General features: G+C 46.0%; 1 protein-coding gene across 2 annotated transcripts in view; it reads left to right on the forward strand.

The window, feature by feature from the left end:
* LOC101672123 (olfactory receptor 10J1-like) overlaps nt 1-15,918 on the forward strand; it is a 38,954-nt gene extending 23,036 nt beyond the window's left edge. The window contains exons 2-3 of one of the 2 annotated variants that reach the window (XM_045086617.1): nt 5,970-6,948; nt 8,337-15,918. In XM_045086617.1, coding sequence (XP_044942552.1) covers nt 13,100-14,038 — 939 coding nt within the window. In that variant the 5' untranslated portion in view covers nt 5,970-6,948; nt 8,337-13,099 and the 3' untranslated portion in view covers nt 14,039-15,918. Of the gene's footprint in view, nt 1-5,969 lie in introns of both variants that reach the window. The other variant, XM_045086616.1, reaches the window with a different exon arrangement.
* Nucleotides 15,919-20,635: the final 4,717 nt, after the last annotated feature.

Raw genomic sequence — 20,635 nt, forward strand, 5'->3', positions numbered from 1 at the left:
TGCCACTGAGCTACCCAGGTGCCCCATGAGTCTGTTTCTCTCACAGCTCATGCCGCAGTCATGTTGCAGAGAGATGCACGGAGAAAAGCCTCTCTTCCCATGACTGGTGGGGCAACAGTTAATTAGAAGGAAAATAAAATCACAAATAAATAATGTTTTATATTCTCAATTCCTAAATTACATACACCAATTTACTGTATATTTCAATAATCTCAAAATGTTCATTTTTTTAAAGTTTTATGCCGCTTTATTCCTTTTAAAAAAAATTATGTTAGTCACCATACAGTACATCATTAGGTTTTGGTGTGACTATTATTTGTGTCTTTAAAAGAAAAAGGGAACTATGTACTAGGTATAATTATCAAGGGTCAGATTTTGAACATAGATTACTGGTAGAGTTTTGGTTATCATATGCCCCAATTTCCCGGAGTGAACAATGTCTTAGAGTGTATTAATATCATTTTGCACAATATACTTTTCCAAACAAGCGATTTCTGAATCTGCATTATTGTAACCGAATACGGGAATGACGTAAAAAGAGATACAGAACTGATTCTTGGTCATTCTACCATGAAACCCAGCACACACAGAATTTTGTTTTAGTGCAAAAGCATTATCCATCATATGTATTCATTTCTTTATTTGTTCAATGAACATTTATGAGCTAAGCATCCTGTAATATGCTGGTAACATGAATGAGAACTGGAGGCACCAGATTTCTTCCCTCACGGAGTGAAAAGATAGACATTAAACAAGTAAACAAATAAAATAGGAACAGCTTATAATTAAGGCTTGTAAAAAGTAAATAACATTGCTATACAGAATCACAAGGGTAATTTCATTTAGATAGGATGGTTAAGGAAGGCCTTCAACAAAAATGACTTAGAGCACGAGATAGAAGGGACCCAGCTAAGAGCTAGGGCAAGACTATTTCAAGCAATAGGAACTTCAAAGTCCATAAAACAAGAAGGAATTTACAAAATTCCCGGAATTAAGAGAAGACAAGTAGGACGGAAGCACAGTACTGATTAAGGGGGACAGAGGCACAAAATGAGATCAGATGTGTGTTTAGTGCGAGCGGTGCGAGCCTGGTGGGACATGGGGAGAAAGGAGGGCTTTATCTGACGGTTCGTGAAAAGCCATCTATCAAACTTTGAGCAAAGGAACACACACACACACACACACACACACACTCGCACACACGCACAGAGGCATTTGCGTGTGTATTCACCTTTAAATGCTTCGATGGCTTGTCATCAAATATATGTGTGCACACGTCCCTATACACACATGTTTGCATACACACATACTACATACACTACAGCTGAGTGTGATAAAGATTTTCCAAGTGGCAATTGGGAAATGGTGAGGAGACAATAAAGCACGATGACAAACTGGCCTGGAGAGGTCGCAGAGCAGGGGAAGACAAGTCGTGGGGTTCAGGCATCTGTTGGGAGAGGTATGACCGGGACTCGCTGACAGATTGGAATGTGAGGGAAGCATAAAACAGGATTCCCAAGTTTCTGGCTTTAGTCCCTGGGTAGCTGGTGATGCCATCCTTTCCATGGTGAAGACTGCAGAAGTGCCAGATTTAGGGAGCACAGTCGAGTGTGCCAGCTCGGAGCTGCTTCAGTTTGAAGGGTTTTTGTGATATCTAACGTGTTTATGCCAAACAGGCACTTATAAGGGTCAGGACACCAGAAGAAACGTCTGGACCAAAGACATAAAGTTGAAAATCACCGGCCTACGTTTAGAGCCATTGAGTGGAACAAGATGATATCAGCCAAGGAGAGAGGAAGAGAATGTCCCAGGGCAGAACCGTGAGCAATTCCGATATTTAGAGGATGGGTAGAGGGGAAGATCCAGAAAGAGACCAGAGGAAATGCCCACGACTCTCAGAGAACGTACCACGGAAGCTGAGGACAGAGAGCCCTTCTAGAGGAAATGGTTGATCGCACTGAGTTTTACGGAGGAGTGAAGATAAGAGAATAAAATTTTTCTTTGGATCTAACAAGATGGAAATTTCTGGAACCTTATCAACGACAATTTTGGGGGACTGGTAAGAGTGGAAACCAGGCTGAAGTGGTTGGAAAGGGAATAGGAAGTACAATGAGTTTTGCCGTGGGGTGATGCTGTAGGAAGATGTGGGGTCCAGGCAGGGTTTGGATTTTATGGGAGGTGCCGGATCCTTTTTGCTACCTGATAGGAATATTCCAGTAAGCAGACACACAATGAGGGAAGATAGAGGCGCGTCGTGGAAAGAGTGAAGTCCTTGAATCGCAAAATGAGAGAAATGGTTTTCATTCATTGAATTCAATTAAGAGTTCTTGAACATAACACAGGTGCTTCTGCTATAACGTCATATGTGTTTATTTTTAAAAGTCCTCGCAATCTGCAAAAACACACACTAAAAATAACAAGGCTTTTGGGAAAAAAAATATTGTGGTAGATCCTGCAAAACCTATAACCAGAGCACTAACTAATATAATCATAAAAGTTTCTGCTAAATAAATGAAACGGTTAAAAAAAAAAGTGAAGCCTCTAATAAATGAGTAAAATCAACAGGAGCCATAGGACTAGATCTTCTTCAAGGGCAAAGGAAGGTGGGTGGCAGGAGCTGGTGAGGGGAAAGTGCACAGAAGCCGGAGAAACCAGGCAGGGGACACTCTGCGGACAGGCGTGTGGTGACGCCGAGGCGAGCACAACTCCTGCTGCTTGTGGAGGTGTTGGGGCCCACGCCGTGCTCTGCAGCACCAGATCTGGGTGCGGGCGCCTTTCCTTGGCTGGAAACATTCGCGTGCTAGGGAAAATCTTGAGGCAACTCACTTCCACATCGTACAGATGTTATTTCTGGGTTTACCGATTGTAAGTGGAACATCGGCAGTTCAGAAACATGGGCTCCGCCGCAGAACCCGTAGGGCATTTCTCGTCTGCAGCTGCCGTGGGCCGAGCCGTGGGCTGAGCACTGTGTAGGTACAAGGATGCAAGAGAGGGGGCTTCCCCTCACCATGTTTGACTTTGTCCAAAGTCTTGATTTCCACAGTGAGAAGGAAAGAAGGGGAGACCGGAATGTGTTCCAGCTAAGCATAATAAACACGGAATCGCAACGGTGCTCCACTTTTGTCCGACACGTACTCTGTCGGATTGCTTTATCCCGTGGAACCCTCGCAGGAACCCTGTGGAGCGGTCCCTGTCGCATCCTTGCTCTTCGCGACATGGGGAGGTCGCTCACTCGGCGAACGGCAGAGCCGGGATTAGACACTCGGAGGTCTGAATAGCTACCTTCTTAAATACGGGCGAGAAGGCGTTGGGCGCGGTGTCCCTGTAGTTTTCCCACAACCTTTGGGACTCTCGAGTGTTTCCTTCCGTCCAATAAGCTGAGAACACACGGCCGTCTTTTGCCTCACAGTCTGTGAAACACAATTCTGGGCGAGCACCTGTCGCTAGCCGGCCCTGCAGGAAAAGTCTGGAAAGAAGTGACTGGCTCTGACATGGGGGGTGCAGGGAATCAGCCGGCACTGTCACCATTTCATGCGGCCAGGCCAAGGCCAAGCCCCTCTCCCACGGGTTCGACAGGTAAAGCGGAGGGGAATGGGGGCTCCCACTGTCTTGCCTGCTCCCCCACAGGGCCACTCCGCAGCTGCAAGGGCCCCGGTCACATCAGGCCGTGGAGGCGGCTGCTCGCAATGGCAGCCAAGGGAGAGGGAGCCTCGGGGGCGTGAGCCGGAGAGGCAGACGGCGGGACCCACATCGCCCTGAAAAGAGCACCAAGGCCCCCCTCTGACAGCACCTACATTTGGACACCTGACCGAGGACAAAAGAACAGTCAATACTGTTGAAGAGATGAGGACAATGAACAAAAAGAGGCCCTCACCCAACGGAGTGTCTTCTAACGAGGTGACGGCCAGGGGCCGGCCCAGAGGCTACGACCCAGACGGGAGCGGCCGCGCCGGCATTGTGGGTGACTCCGTCTCGTCTGTGCCTCTCTCCTCTCCCCACAGCGTGCGGGGCTGATGCCGGGACAAGGAAGGGGCGCCGGGGCGTGGTCACCACCCCTCACCCCCCCGGCACCGACGGAGCCACTTGCAGCCGCAAACCCTGCTCTGTGCTCGGGGCGAGGTGGAGCGGCGGGGGGTGACGGACGCCGGAGAGCCTCTCACATCAATGATGAAATTAAAATGTGTAAAACAGGATTGTGTTTAATAAGCCAGCGAGACGGTTTTAGTAACACAAAGTAATGGAAAGGTCACGGAGTCGGTCTGAGATGTCGTTCAGGGAGCGCGCTGCCCAGCAGGGACGGAGCCACTGTAAGAGTCATTGAAAAAGTACGCCAGTGTCCCGTACACACCTCACAGGCGGCGACTCCTTCCGACACAGCTGCGTCTGTGAAATGGAAAGGTTGGGCCACGTCGGGTCCTGCGCGGGGCTAGCATCCAAGCGTTTGCGGGCGATCGGGATTGGAGGAGTTCGGGCAGCTCAGTTCGGTGGACCGTGTGGCCCTGCGGTGGTGCTCAAAGGGCAGCGGCTCCCGCTGCCCGGCTGACGAGTCGCTGGCTCTCCTCTCCCGTGTGCCAGGGGACGGTTCAGGAGCTGCCGTGCCCTCGCCGTCCGTGGTCCTCTCTCACACAGGTGGAAGTGAAAAGAAGAAGCGGGAGGTGGCGACAGATTGGAAGGTGGAAGTCAATGGAAGAAGGGAGTTGGAAGCAGAAGAGGGGACGGATGGAAGGACTGATGGGAACACGGGCCCTGTTAGAAGAGACTTGGGGGGCCGGTGGGATCTTCAGGTTTCTCGTCTGTTTTTACCCTCGGTCCTAAAGTCGGGAAGAACATTGTAAAACTTTAAAATAGGAAAAGACCTTAGAGAGGATCGATTTAAACTCCTTGTGCTAGAGAGTGCGAAGCCCGAGCCCCGGAGCCTGCTCTGTGCGGGTTTGCTAAGCCGTTCTTCGGTGGCCGACCCGGAACTGAATTAGGAGTTCCGTTTGCTTGTTAGTTTGTTGGGCCTGAAGATTCAGGCTAAGCAAAGGCTGAAAGAACCGGTGCTCCTGAGAGGAACCATTCTAGTCCAGCATGGGGAGAAAGATGCTGAAGAAATGAGAGAGGAAAGGAGCTGAGACTTAGCGTCGGTAAGAGCAAGAGGGGGAGTCGGTCAGAGTGACGTGCCCACGCGCGAGTGGGTGTCCCTCGAGTCCTCGGGTCCATCACATACTGAAACCGTAACAGGGCTGTTGACTAGCTCAGTCTCGCGTTCAGGGAGTCACCACATTCAGCGACGCTCGACGTCCGGTCTGCAGCACAGACGGGCAGGTGCGCACCGTTGGCTCGGCGGCCGGCAAGCTTCTGTTTGGGAGAAACACCACAATCAAAGTGTCACAAAATCCAGGCTGAAGAACGTTTCAAGGCGGAGAGCAGTTCGCAGCGCTGAGCGCACCTGAATTTTCAGGCCGGGGAACCGAGACCAGCCAGGGAACTTGCTCATTTAGAAATCTTGGCGTAGCCCCGTTGTCCAGGCTTCGCGTCTTCGCCGTGCAAGCCCCACAGCTCAACGGCAAACTCACGGGAGCTGACCAGTCTCTGAGACACCACGCAACTCACTAGCTAACTCCAAAGGCTAATTCATCCATGTTTCATGGTAAATAGACAACACCAGGCGTACCTTCGTGGCTTTTGCTTCCTGGTGGATATAAGCAATTTAGTATATTAAAATGCATGTCGGAAGATTACTTACCAGTACCCTGTTACTCTGTTCTTACCCCATCAAAGAAAGCATCACGATCTATGAAAGTCACATCTTTCTGTCTGGTTCCTCGTCACATATAGTATGTGTGTGATTCGTTGTTTCTCCCGGCACTCAGCACAGTGCAGGGCGCATGCAGCCCTTCCATACATGTTTATTAGAGGATCGATTAACTCGTGGGTTATTTCTATGATGATGTTGCAACCTAATAAACCATCCTTCTCTTCCTCAGAGGCAATTTTCTAACACGAGAAAGAAATCTCTTGAAGAGCATTTGGAGCACGCTAGACAACCCGGCCACCCGCTGTCAGTCTTTCGTGAGAACCAAAAATCTCGTTTCTGCATCCATCCGACGGAAAACCAGCACCGAAGACCACACTCTTCAGTTCGTTCCTATGGTAATATCATCGAGTGTTTGCTTTTATGCCAGCCCTACTGAGCTATACAGAATGTGGGCAAGATACCAGGCTCTAATCCTCTTTCTACTACTGTAACCCTGGGGTATTTAATTATACATTTAATTTACTGGAAATTCAGTATAATGAAGTCAACAAACGAAAGGGAAGATGAAGTCCCTTGTGCCGCCTGGCTCCGGTGTGTAGATGTCCTTCACCCCGGGCACACGTCACCTCGCCACGGAAGAGAGAGTCTCCTCTGCCCTGCCTTTCATAGTGTCTTTGTGGCAGCAACTCCAGTTCTTTCAGAAACCACAAGCAATTTGATTTTCTAGGGCACATTGCTGGCCGCGTACTGGCTGCACGGATTATTCTGAAGTGTGTCAGTCAGACTTCGTGGCCAGAATGAGAGGAAACAGAGAAACACTGTATGCCCTTCAGATGTGCCTCACCCTCTTCTTCTCCAGATGCCATCACTGGCCCCTTGTTTCTAGAGCTTTTGCTTCTTCTAATTACAAGATCGCTTGTGGGTTTGCTAACATTGGCAGATCCCACTCCTCCGTCCCCGTGCTAGCCTCCTGCCACCTCACGTCTCTGCTGATTGTGAGACACAGGCTTGCTGGACTATGATGGCGTGTGGTCCCACATCATCAGCACGGGGAGAGTGAATGTCCCCCACCGGGTAGACGGGACTACGCGCTCGACCCAGATCAGACAGACCAAGTTTGGATTCCAACTCTACTCAGTCCTACCTCACTCTCCTGCCCCGAGGGATGAAAAGAAACTTCTGCACACAAACTGTTCCACAGAATAAATGTAAGAGAAAGGACACGATTAGGAAAGCATTCTTTGCAACTTCTAATAAAAAATTGATTTAGACAAAAGTCATCAAAAGATGAAATGATAAAATATTGATGGGATCAATTTGAATAGAGCACCAGGCTGTTGCTACCTGGAACGCTGATCAATTTTGCATTGCTTAGGGTGGGAAAACCAAACAGTGTGCACCTCCTGATTGGGATTCCAGATAAGAGAGAAAATGCCTCGCTAAACTTGAATTTCAGATAAATAATGAATAACTTTTAGTATGTATGTTTCATGTAATATTGGGGACATACTTACCCTAGAAAATTATTTATTGTTCTTTTAAAATTCAAATTTAGCAAGGTATCCTATATTTTTATTTGTTAAATCTGACAACTCTACTGATGCCATGCAAAGTTGTGTGTGTGTGTATATGCATGTATATAGTTTAGCACAGTTATATATATAATTTATATATAGTACAATGCAGTTTATAGTATATATATCTCAATATAGTTTATATAGTTCCATAAGTTTAACTTGCATCTAATTAAGCCTTTAGAACTGACTTCCAATTTTTGGGAAATACAGGGCATAGAAAGAGAAATGGCCTGATGCATGAAGGTGAGGTTTTGACCTGGTTCTTAAACATGACCATGAAATAAAAAAATTGGGTAGAGGATGGTGGAATGTTCTAGACCACAGATGCTGAAAGGAGGAACATTTTGCCCCCCCAACAGGTATGGACCACACTTAGAGACATTTTTGGTTTCCCCTCGTATGCTGCAGGGGGGAGAGGGGATGCTGGGGCACCTAGAGGGTGGAGGCCAGGGGAGCTCTGTCTTATAACAGGAGGGACACCCTTCCCCCCACCACACCATAAAACGTATCAGGCCACTGAGGACAACAGTACCACTGTTGAGGGACCCTGATGTGGGCTCCAAGAGCCTTTGAAGATTCCACAACCGATCGCAATGCACAGTGACCATCTGAACCCTGACACCACACTACACATACCAGAGGGAAGGCAAGGCGGCTACTTAACAGTGATAGGGTGGGAAAATGCTTACGTGGGGAAGGATCACAATACATGGCTAAGAGGACAAATGAGCAGGATGTAAGGAAGTTTGTATGGTATGACCTCATACTACCGGAAAGGAGAAAGAACCATGGAAACACGTCATTCCATGTTTGCTGTTAATGATTGGTTTTCTCTGCATTAAGGTGTGTGTGTCCATTTACACACATATACACACACCTTAATGCAGAGAAAACCAATTAGAGAATCAGTCACCAAAATATTAATAGTGTGGGTATTAATTGTGTGTGGTATTTCCAAGCTGGAAATCATGAGTGATTTATGTAATCTTTTTCCCCTTTTTTTTCTGTGTTTTCTATAGTGAACACATATTACTGTTTTCAGCCAAGAGGAAACAGAATGGTTTTAGCAAGAAAGTTCTTAGTCTGGGTGGAAGACCCATACTGCAATCCCCTTTTGCAGCGCAGAGCTGAGATGGCTCCTCAGACATCTTCCTTGTGCCCAGAGAATCTTGATAGAGATGGCCACATTGATCCAGAAACTAAAGGAACTAGAGCACAGAGCTGCTGTGCCATTCTCTCTCCAGCAAGATCCAAGAATGAATGAAAGGGAGCACGAGGAATGGGCCCAACAGCAGCCTCTGCCTTTCCAAGTGTGGGAGGCAGGTGTCCCTCGATGGGAGCTAGACTAAGCCTTAAGGAGACTGGCTATGGGCCAAGCCTGGACAAAAGAAGCCCTGGTGGCCATACTCCTCTGTGTACCCTGATTGGATCTGGATAAGTTGCAGGAAGTTTTCTGTTCTCTGATCCTAAAGGACTAGAATTTAGGGTCTTCTCTTTGTAAGCTTGTCCAGTGTTTCCATGGTTTTAATTGACTAAACCCAATGCAGTATTGGTTTCTGAAACCCTCAAAGTCCCCAACAGTGAGGAAACAAACAAAAGTATCTCCCCCATCGGCTACCCAAGTTCCTAACGAAGCTCTTGAGACAAGCCCTAGGGTTCTCTCATCCTTAGCTCTTGGTACCCCAGAGGGATTTTCATAAGGATGGTCCCAGGAGAACTGGCATGAGGGATTACCTTCTCTTGGGGAAAATAAATATACAAAGCTCCTAAAATCCGGAGTTTAAGCGATGGCATTTTTTCCTGGGCTACTTCTCAAGCCAAAGGAACCAAGGACCGATCTCAACTTCAAGAAATACAGCAATGATTTGAGGTTTTCTCTGATACTGTAGAAAGCTGAATTTTCCTTACTTTGTAGGTTTTAGCTTCCCTTGTAAATAAATGGCTCTTGAACACAAGGTGTTTTTACCAGCTTCCTCTGAATAGATTCAGCCCTTTCAGTGACTTTTAAAAATCACTATCTGGAAAGTGATTCCTTCTTCCTTTTACCAAGGTCAGAAGCAGTGACTGGCTGTGGGCAGAAGTAAGTGAAAATGGGATACAATGTGTGTTTTCTAAATTCTTAGTATTTTTCCTCCAAGTTTTTCATTATTTTTTGGTTGTATTGATTCTCATGCCATTAATATTACATTTCTTCATGCTCATCTTGCTGTGGTAACGGATTCAAGGACACAAAATATAGCAGGAACAAGATAATAATCTTCCACTACCGAACTGAAAAGGAAATAGGATAATATGGGGAGGCGACAAGTCACAGGGAGACAGAGGTTGAGTCAACAGAAAGTGATGTTTTCTAAGAATTAAGGTTACTCAACAATAGAGTTGATGATAGTATATCTATATGGATCTGTATGAGGGAGTGTGCACTGCTGGTCATAAAGATATAGCTCTATTGCACCGTTACGAGGATATTCAAGATTTATCAGTAAGTGAAAAAAGCTAGTTGTGATTTGGTATGTACAGTTTCATTTGTGTAACATTGAAATGATATGGAAATATGCACAATTGTAGTTAGAAAATTTCTAGACAGAAAATTTTAAAAGACACAAAGACATGAGTCATGTTTACCTCCGGACCAGAGAATGCAAAGCATAGGAAGAAAAAACTAACTTTCCCGTTTATACCCTTTTGTACAGATGGCTGTTTTTCCCTGAAAGCATTTTTATAATATAAAATCTTCGTTTTATTTTTTAAGTAAACTTGGTATATTAAAAAAAAAAAAAGAAGAAGGGGATGCTAACTTGTAAGATCATTAATTTCCAATCATTGGAAAGACTGAAGCAGAATTTGGGGGACTATTTTTGAGGAATATTTGCTTTTAAAATTACCTCCTACTGCTAAGGTCCTGCGACTCCATTATATTAAAGGACTTCAAACCACCAAGCACATAGGCTTTCCCAGCTTGCTTCCCGTTGGAAAGACTTGAATAATGAAATGAGTAAGATTAACCCCTTGCCCAGGATTGCTTGTCAGGTCTAAGCAGGACATCATTATCATTTCTTTACAACGAAATATTTTAACTTTTTTTTTTTCAGGGTAGAGAGATATTTTTGGCTAAAGATCCAGAATCCAAGAAAACAGCAAGTGGTGTAAAATATTTTTCTTCTTGGTGACATGGATTCCATAGAAGTAGGCTGCCATTTTGTTTCTGTTGTCATGACCTAACTAGCCTGGTGTTAACATTCATCAGATCTTTGCCCTCTTGGTGAGCCCTCGTTTTCCTGAGGGGGTGATGAGTGCAGAAAGGAACGCACGAGCTCAATTCAATCTTTTTTTTTTCTCTATCGTTGCTTATCTTCTCATCCCCCTTGGCAGAGGTAGGGATTGATTTTCCAGTTATATAAGATTGGGGTTTTATCTTGTTCAGTAACACATCATGAATCTCAGTTAAATAGCAGCTGTTTCAAGACTAGCCTATCACCACATATCAAAGGAAAATGAACACATATGTTGCTCTCCATTTCCCCCTATATTTTGAACATATTTTATATTTTTCTATTCTTCAAAATCCTCAGTAAGGAAATTCCAAAATTTGCATCCCATTGTGGCGATAGGCAGAATTGAGCCTGTCTCTATTTAAAATTTTAATATCTTGTTCATCATGGAATTTTGCACTTGTTTTTTAAAAAAGATATTGCATTAAAATCATGTTCGTCTTGATCACTGAGTGTCTTTGGGGCTCTCCTAAATGTTGAGTCCAAGATGAGTATCTCACATGTCACGCCACTTCTAGCACTGTTCAGAAAGGTTTTCTTTTTCTGGTTACCATCCTCCATTAAAACTGATGGTAATTTCCTAGGGATCTGGCTGTGGGAGCTCAGACCTACTATGTTTACCTTTTCTCCTTGATCCTCTCTGCAACCTTGTTATTGAGTCTCACTGTAAGAAGAATTTAACAATTATTTTTCTCTATGTTTTGAAGAGAAATGACTAAGAAAATCTGGATTATATAAAGAGGACAAAAGGAAAAATCATTTAAGATTCTCCATTCACTATCCAGAAAAGAGTATTATTAGCATTTCAGTGTATTTATTTCCAACCCGTTTCTAATGATGTGTGTACCATTCCATGGGCTTCCTTTCATTGTTTATTTCTTCCTTTCTGTTTAATTTTTAAATATTATGACCTGTCTGTCCATCACATTTTTCAATGTCAGAACATTAGATGTTTAATAGCTCCATAGTTCCCATCATAGAGATACATTATAATTCATTATTCCCTTAGTTATTTACATTGTTTGGGGTATTAATTATTATAAATACCATAAAAGCTTCTTTTATATATATATCCTGATACATCTCTCTGATTATTTCTTTAAAATAAGTAATTAGAAGTAGAAGTATTAAGCCAAGGAGAATGGATGTTTATGGTTACAAATATGCTAATATTGCATTTACTTATCAAGGTCAACATGGTAAAATTTTTCTGGTTTCCCAAATGTTTTCAAGTTTTTCCAACATTTTTTCCCAATGTAATATCATTCCCAGAGTGAGGAGAATCCTTTAATTCTCTTCAATAAAACCCAGGGGGAAAAATGTCTTCTTTTTCCTCTGTTTCAGAGCCACCATGCTGCTTCAGGCAGTTGTGGCAAAGACAATTCACACCAGCCTTAAAATGAGAAGATTGGATGTATGACTTACTAATTTGGGGCAAGCCACCAAACCCTAGGTGTCTTAGGGTACAAAATGAAGATAGTTATCAAACGGATGGGATTGGTGTGCTGTTAAATAACGCATATAAACACTCTTCATAAACTAAAAAGTGCCACAAGTTACTATTCTTGTTGTTCATTATTGTTATTGTTATTATTAAACTGTTTTTAAAATGAGAGCTTGTTGGTCTCTGAAATTCCCCAGATAGTGAGGGAGGGTGTGCAAACTGGTTTTCCCAGAGGCACCCAGTTTATTATTATGAAGAAAGTAGAAGAGAGCTCAGAGTTTAGTCGTGAGTCAGACCAACTGTGAAAATTCACTTCCAAGCACTGGCTGAAAACACGAAAATACACACAGTGCAGGAGAACCAACACTTAGTAATTAATCCACATGCAGAGGACATGCATCAACGGGGCCCTGCTGGTCCTGAGAGAGCTCTCTGAGCAAGAGGAGGCAATGCCAGTAGCCAAGAAAGTAGAATGTGTCTGGTTGAAAACTACTGTCAGGAGGGCAGTCAGGTTTGAAGCAGGTGAATGATTTGTGAAAAGGGTTCATGAAGAGATGTCGGGGCATAGAACAGGGACAAAGCAGACTCTCATGTCCCCTCAGAGCAGAGAGCATTGTCCCATTTGGCAACTTGGAAGGTAAGATCTATAAGATGATCAAAATTGTGGTTTCAATGAAGTGGAAGAAGTCGGCCAGTTTGTTTTAGGTAAATAAAAATCTGAAACTGCAATTTATGAGAAAATTCTCAAACTAATACATTTTCTATTTCTTTAGCTCTAGTTGCCTCCAAACACCCATGTTCTGGCTCATGAGGAAGCCTTTTTAAGACTAGCCCGGGTGTCCTTCCTACTATCCTGTTCCATCCCTGTTTCTTCTTCTGTGCCTTTGTACAAAACTTTCCATACATGCAATTGCTTCCTGATTACGTTTTTTACCTTTTCTCTCCCAGGGCACAGGAGACCCCATGCGCTGGGCATGTCTCCTGGTCCCGAGCCGGCGCGGGGCGTGGGTGTGTTCTGACTCACTGACAGACCTGAGTCTCCACTGTGTAGACCCAGCGTTTATTCATGAAGAGCAAGAACCACACAGTAGTGAGTGAATTCATTCTCCAGGGGTTTTCCAGTTTCCAAGAACACAAGATCATTCTCTTTGTGATATTTCTTCCATTGTACCTTTTAACTCTGGCTGGCAATGTCCTCATTGTGACAGTTATCAGCCTCACTCGTCACCTCCACACACCCATGTACTTCTTCCTTAGTGTGCTCTCCATCTCCGAGACCGTATACACCCTCACCCTGGTCATTGTACCGCGGATGCTCTGCAGCCTTACTGGTCTTAACCAACCCATCTCCTTGGCCGGCTGTGCCACCCAGATGTTCTTCTTCCTCACCTTGGCCATCAACAACTGCTTTCTGCTCACGGCCATGGGGTACGACCGCTACGTGGCCATCTGCAACCCCTTGAGGTACACGGTCCTCATGAACAAGAGGGTGTGTGCCCTGCTCGCATGGGGGGCTCTCAGCATTGGGCTGCTTGTGGCCGTAGTTCAGATTTCCTCTGTATTTAGGCTGCCCTTTTGTGACAGAGAAGTGGCCCATTATTTCTGTGACATTCTCCCAGTTATGAAACTCTCCTGTGCAGATACCACTCTACATGACATCATTAATTTTATCATCAGCTCATTTGTTATTGTGGTCCCCATGGGGCTGGTCTTCATCTCCTACGTCCTCATCATCTCCACGATTCTCAAGATCAGCTCTGCCCAGGGCCGGAAGAAGGCCTTCGCCACCTGCGCCTCCCACCTCACGGTGGTCATTGTCCACTACGGCTGCGCCTCCATTGCCTACCTCAAACCCAAGTCTGAGAACACCAGGGATCAGGATCAGCTGATCTCGGTGACGTACACGGTCATCACCCCCCTGCTGAACCCTGTGGTGTACACCCTGAGGAACAAGGAGGTCAAGGATGCTCTTCGCCGTGCTATCAGCAAAAATCCTCTTGCCTAGGATCTACGGTAGTTGGACAAATGGCCTGTCATCTTCTGGGTATTTTGTCATCTCAAAAAATGTTTGTAGATCCTGTTATTCATTCTTTACCCAGGAAGAGGTGCAGGACGCGGTGGTAGGGCTGCAGTGACGAGCTCAGAGTTTCCCTGACTTGAAGTTCATTTTCATCGTCATGCTCCCATGCCTTCTACTAACCTCGGACATTAGCCCCGGAGGAGGCGTCAGGTGCTGCCTGGAAGGGGGAGAGCTGGGAGGGAATAACAAGCAAGAGGGTGGGCAGTTGCTGTCAGTGTGTTGATGGTGGGCACCTGGGCTATATGACACCTATTTGAAGGGAGGCGTTAAGGGAGCAACCTGAGTGTCAGGTAGATCCTGAGCTCTGAAACAGAGAGAGAGGTTGGCTGGTGCACGCACATGCTGGAAACACAGTCAGAGCTACCTTCCTACTCATCACTTTCTCCTCTGGGCAGTGACAAGAGTCACAGACCCTGACATTCCAGAAGAAAAATTCTCTGCTTTAACATTCTCACCTGCCTTGGAGACCCATGAAATTCCTTCCAGTTTTATTAAAGCTCACATTAGAACCGTTTCCGTGGTGAGTCTCATATTCACATGTTAGTAAGTAACTTGTCACACCCAACAGCGGCATTTCCCTGCAGTTAGAGACGCGCTCTGTGGGGTAACACATGCACTGGGCTGCATTCACGAGTGTGGGGATACCTGAAGACCCTTCCTGAAATTAAGTGTATTAGCCGCACCGCCCCCCTAACGCTGGCTCTCTCAGATCCGGATAATCAGAGCATGTGGAGCCTGAGCAGAGACGCGTGTCTTACCTTCACGCTCCTCATTTCTGCGCTGCTGAACTCATTTTCTGTCAACAGTTGGGTGCCTGCGTTCAGCTCTGAGCTTGAACGCTTGTCTAAACACAGGCCGGGGTGTCTCCTAGTTCCGGATGCTATTGCCTTCTGCAGGGGGGATTGGATTGATGTGTGAGAAAGGTGTAAGGTTTTAGGGTTATTTGGCGAGAAAGTGAGAAAGAGAGCTTGCCAAAGGTCTTACAGCCCGTAAAAGGGTGATGTTAAAAAAGAATAATAATAACGATGATGATAATCCAAATTTCCCACTCACCATCCTCTTCCTGCTCAAGGATGGCCCAAGTGTCCCCACTGAAGGTGCATTGAGAGTGCGTGTCCGACAAGCGACTTGGGATCCCTAATAGCAGAGGGACTGAAAAGAGAACCTCTCGTGTTTATGAAACATTGCCTGGAAGAGTACAAGCTTGGCCTCTTCACAGCAGCTGCCTTGGGGGTGCCCTTATCCAGGTTCCATGACAGCATGGAATCCTTTCTGGGCCTGGTTCATAGGCCTGCTTCTCAGAAAGCCCCCCTGGAGACCCTCTCTTTGGGGGTCGCGCTCACAGTAGCGGCACCTTCCCGAAAGCCTCTCCCAGCAGTCAACCCATTTTTATAGATTGCAGAATTTTTGCACACAGAATCCCCATACGATTTCCCACAGCTGCCCAGGTCTTTATAGGATTGGCACCCTTACTGAAGACAGTGTGTGTTCCCCTGAGTTCCTATAGTTGGATGCTGCAGAAAATTATGGTGTAATTTTCCCAAAGTAATATTTGCAACAGTAAAGAATGTGTATTAAAGGCCCCCCATTCTTTGTCTTTTTAAAAATATAGTTTATACCATCACAACAGGGCCAGAAAAAAATTAAACCAATACATTTAATTTCAAAGAGAATGTGTGACTAATTCTCACTCAACACAAATCATGTGTGAACAGAGTGATGCTTAAGCCCACAGCTTGGGCTTAGTCGCCACATAGTCATCATGGTTCTAAGCCGGGGCTTGCCGGTTGAGGGGCTTGCTACTGTGACTGGAGGTACACATCGCTCTTCGGGAGAACAAGTGATCCCACAAAGACACATCCCATATCTCCCTCAAAAAGGATGGTTTTGCATCAAAACATCCCTCAAAGGAATCCTACTCTTGTCACAGAGTATTCTTTGTCTCTGTCCCCACACACTAGCCCTCCCCGCCCGCACCGCCCTCCCCACGGTCTGTCTACCCTCCCAGAGCTCAGCAATACTGCAGCAGACCCGTTGCTGGTGCAGACGTGGCATAAGGAGCCGGGGCTTTTGCCAGTGACGGTAGCATTCCCAATGGACCGCATGTGCTTGCCTGCTTAGCTGACATAGAGAAACTGCTCAATGTCCTTGAACTGGGTGCCATGGGGGGAAAGGCTATAAGGGCAGGCGCGGCCTCTGGAGTCCTTCAGTGGGATCTCTGCCCTGGGGATCAGGACTCCCTTCACTAGGGACCAGAGGCTGCCTCCGAACAGGGTACATAAAACACACTGGAGCTCACGGAATGCCTGTGAGCGAATGAGCGCCATCATCCCATAGAGAACGTTGTGTTAAAGCATAGGCTGTGGTCCAGCTGTCCTGTTGGGAGAAGACAGAGACGGCCGACATCGCCCTCCACTTCCATCCTCTCTGCAGACATCGTGGGGGCAGACAGCAAACACCAGTTGTGGAGCGTGAGACAGCGCTGACTCACCGGGATAACTGATAACACAGGGAGCGCCCCCGCTTCCCCCACCGCTGATCATGCTCTGAGATGCCTCTCACGGGACCCTTGTGGCTGTGGTTTGAGGGCGTTATGGTGACCTTTCTGGAAGCATGGCTTGGCTGTGCTGGACCAACGCTCAGAGCCAATGATGCCCGAGGAGGGGAAGAGTGTGCAGGCTGCATGGCGCCCTCCCCTCTCCTCCCGTGGTGCAGCTCTTGTGTGCAGGGCGGGGTCCCCTGCTCGCTTCCCCACAGCGGCGACGCCGGCATCCTGGCGTGACTTATCATTGACTTATTTCCTCTTAAGATCCTTGAGAGAGGCGGGCTCAACCAGCCTAGAACCAACTGTTTTTCTCTTGCTTAGCAAAGCATATTAACAAACATTATGGTCTGGAAGTAAATTAGGGAATAATGACCAGCTTAATCATGGGAGACACAGCCTGGGAGACACTGTGAAATCCGGGGCGCAGTAGGGTTTGCTTCATAGTAGGAAATGGGAAAACAGCTCGAACTCTTCTTGCCTCAGATACAAGGGTTTCTTCATACGCTCACCCTAGACCAAGAGTAGGAACAGAGAATTTAGGGAAAGGGAGCAAGGAGAGATGAGAGATATTAAAGTTGAGAGGGCAGGAGAGCCCCTGTGTGGGGGGAAGAGGAGGCGGGGGAGAGCCCACTCGTTAGTCGGTACTGTAGGAATCAGGAGGATGAGGAATTCCCTCTGATCTCATTATCTCCCTGGGTGCGACTTGTGACCTTGTTAGTGTACAAACCTGGGGCAAAACAGCACGGTTCACCGAGAGCGGCGTTTTGAATATCCGATTACTGGTAGTGATGCGAGAGACAAGGGGAGTATCTGAAACCTGAGAAGATGAGGCCGCTCTTCGTGGCAGGGATAGGAAACAAAACAAGACAGAGGGCAACAGAGCACTAAAGCTTTGTTTTTGCTGCTAATAAAAACTAACTTTCGATAACATTTACGAATCACACGTCACCTTTAACAAATTAGCCTTTAACAATCTCACCCAGTCTGCAAGTTTGATGTCATTTGTATTTGCTATTTCACAGATGAAAACTGAGGGTCAGGGTCCCGTGAGCTCACGGAGGTGATGCAGTTTGTTTGGAAGAAACCAGACCCCTGATTCAAGTCCGAGATCCTTGTGAGGTTTTATATGCCCCCCGCCCCGTGACAGAGACAGAAGGATTGGGAGGGTCACAAAGGGGACGCTGCAACCCTCCAGGACCTTCTCTTTTTCTAGCGAAGGCTGCCCATCCCGTCTCCCCTCCACCAAGGTTAGAGGGGATGGCGTTCCGCGGAGGAAGCAGGCCACCCCCCCTTTCTCTGTCCTGGGGCTTCCTGCTGCTAGGCATATGCATACTCACCAGCATATGTGGTGGTTTTAAAAATATGTCCCCAAAATAACTCTACTCTCCTTGGTTGTGGGTCAACTCCCTTCTACTGAGTAGAATACAGCCAAACTGAGGTGTGTGGTTTCCAAGATTAGAGTAAGGGAACACAGACTTCTGCGCTAGGCCCTTTCTCTCTAGGCGGGATCACTCTTGGAGAAGCCGGCCACGCTGTAGGCTGCTCTGTAGGAAGGTCCGCAGGAATCCGTAGGAATGAGGGGAAACTCTTCCAGTAGCCCGTGAGGATCCGTGGCCCCCAACCCAACAGTGGCCCCAGAACGGATTCCGACAGTGGCCACGCAGGCCAGCATGGAAGCAGGTTCTGTCCTGGTCAAGACTGAGATGAGACAACAGTCCTGGTTATCTGTGGTTCAGTCACCCAGCTAAGCTCCTTCCTGATATCTGACCCAAACAGAGGATGAAATCATAAGTCTCTGTGTTGGAAGCTGCTGAGGTCTGAGGTGCTTGGCACACAGCAGTGGGTAACTTATACGGCGTCCTTCGTCTGAGTCTTCCTCCAAACCGCCACAACACAGAGCTGTGCACCTGCTCCCCCAGGGACATAGAGAAACATCTTCCCAGCAAGACTCAGCGCCCACCGGACTGTGTCCCGCCGCCGGAGCTCCAGCCCACTCTCCGTGGCTCTCGGGGGCAGGGGGAGGCACAGCAGCATCTGCAGCAGTGGGGAGATCTTGGCTGGCCGGGCTTCTTAGGTTGGGCAGTTAGGGGCACAGCCTTTGTTCCAGTAACAGAGGGCAACGATTTTAATGGTTTTAATGACCCCAACCAGGACATGATTAGAAACAAATTTGTTCACTTCAGCATATTGTTTCAATTGGACGGGCTCTCCTTTCTCTTTTAACTGTTCTGTTTCCTGCTGCGCTGTCCTGTCCATGCCTCTTAGAGGGAAGCTACATTCCTCCTAAAGGGACATTCTTTTGCCTAATGTGTGTAAGGAGATTGTTGGTTCTATAAGACGAGCTTACTTGTGGAGCTGATGGAAGAAGCGTTTCCTTCCAGGCTTGGGGGCTGGGGAGTCACCCATAGACCAAGGACATTCGCTGGTTCAGGCGGCTGTGGATTTCAGTACAGCATGGGCTGAAGACTGTGGTCCATGGCAGGGTGGAGACGGTGGAGATCGAGCTTTCATGGTCTTGACAGTGAGGTTGCCAGGTTGTCTCTGAGGAGCTCCTGGGTGTTGGGTTTACCGATGGAGCCCTTCACCTGGAATCAGCGCATCAGCTAGGAAAGTAGGAGCTCAAGGAAGGTGTCTGTGAAGAGGGACCGATAACCGATGTTGAACCCAGCTAGCTACACTGGCTTACGTCTGTGATTTATAAACTTGACGATAAGCATTTCATTCTGGTGCTTGTTTCTCTGTCTCCAGTAAAAACTGGATGAGTTCCCTGTTTTTTCAGTTATTATACCTTATGAGTGAGACTTTAAAGTCCAAGAACATATGGGTCAGGTATGGTTTCCCCCACAACATAGTCCCCAGCATCTACCTCTGTGATTAATTCATAGTAAGAGCTATACAGCTACTTACAGCACGGACTCATCTGTGTGTTTCCAGGCTGGTGAGAAGAACGAAGGGAAATTGTCTGTGTTAGACTCCTGGTTGCCAACCAAATCCATGGGATCTAGTTGTGGCTGTGCTCCTCTGCTTAACCTTGCCATGTGATAAACCACTCAGAGCTCAGTTTGTGAAACAATAAGCATTTATTTAGTATGCAAATCTCTGAATAGGTGATTTGGGTTTAGGGATTTTTTTCCCTTTTATCTCAACTATATGATTAACAGCAACAATATCATCTGAGCCAGAAATGGGATGATGGGAATTAACACATTTTAAAATCTTTGTCTTGTTTGGGTAATTTTAGGTTGGTCTAAATCAGTCTTGATCCTTCGCTTTTAATTCTAAAACTCCTTTCACTGTAACTTATAACAAAGAATTTCCTAAGTGATTTATAAAATAATCTTCACAGTATATTTTTACATAATGTTAAATAAACAAGTTATTTTCCATAAAATATGTGACTTTAGATCAATATTTTACAACTAAAGCTAACATTGTAAGTTCACTTTATCATTCTTTAATAATATCCATTAATGTATCTTTAAAAAGAGGAATTTGACTTATCCACATTAAATAAGTGCTCTGTATTATTGAATTAACTTTAACATTATTATGAAAGAACATAATTTATGGATAGATTCACAATGACATTTTACATACTACATTTCATTCAGGGATAAAAATAGATGCTCCGAAATGAAGATTGAAATTTAACTACTTTTTGCCACATCAGAAATAAACAAAAAATCCTTTGATGATTTTGATTTTTGTTTCTGAGGCTGACAGCCTCAGGAAACCCCGCACCTTGCGTGTTAAATAGTATTTATGCTTAGGTTCCAAGTACTTACATTCCAAGTGTTTATTTAACTGCTGAAGACATCTTGATGAGTTATAGAATAATTTGTTTGTTTGGATCTCTGGCAATCGATATTGATAAATATCAAAAATAGAATACATATATGTATCTGGGATAAGACCTTTTGTTTAGACATACAGACACATGTGCCAATATATGAATGTGCAGTGGGGTGGCAAGCATT

The sequence above is a fragment of the Mustela putorius genome, unplaced genomic scaffold (assembly GCF_011764305.1).
Source record: "Mustela putorius furo isolate JIRA1106 unplaced genomic scaffold, ASM1176430v1.1 tig00000997_pilon_pilon_pilon, whole genome shotgun sequence".
Taxonomy (NCBI): Eukaryota; Metazoa; Chordata; class Mammalia; order Carnivora; family Mustelidae; genus Mustela; species Mustela putorius.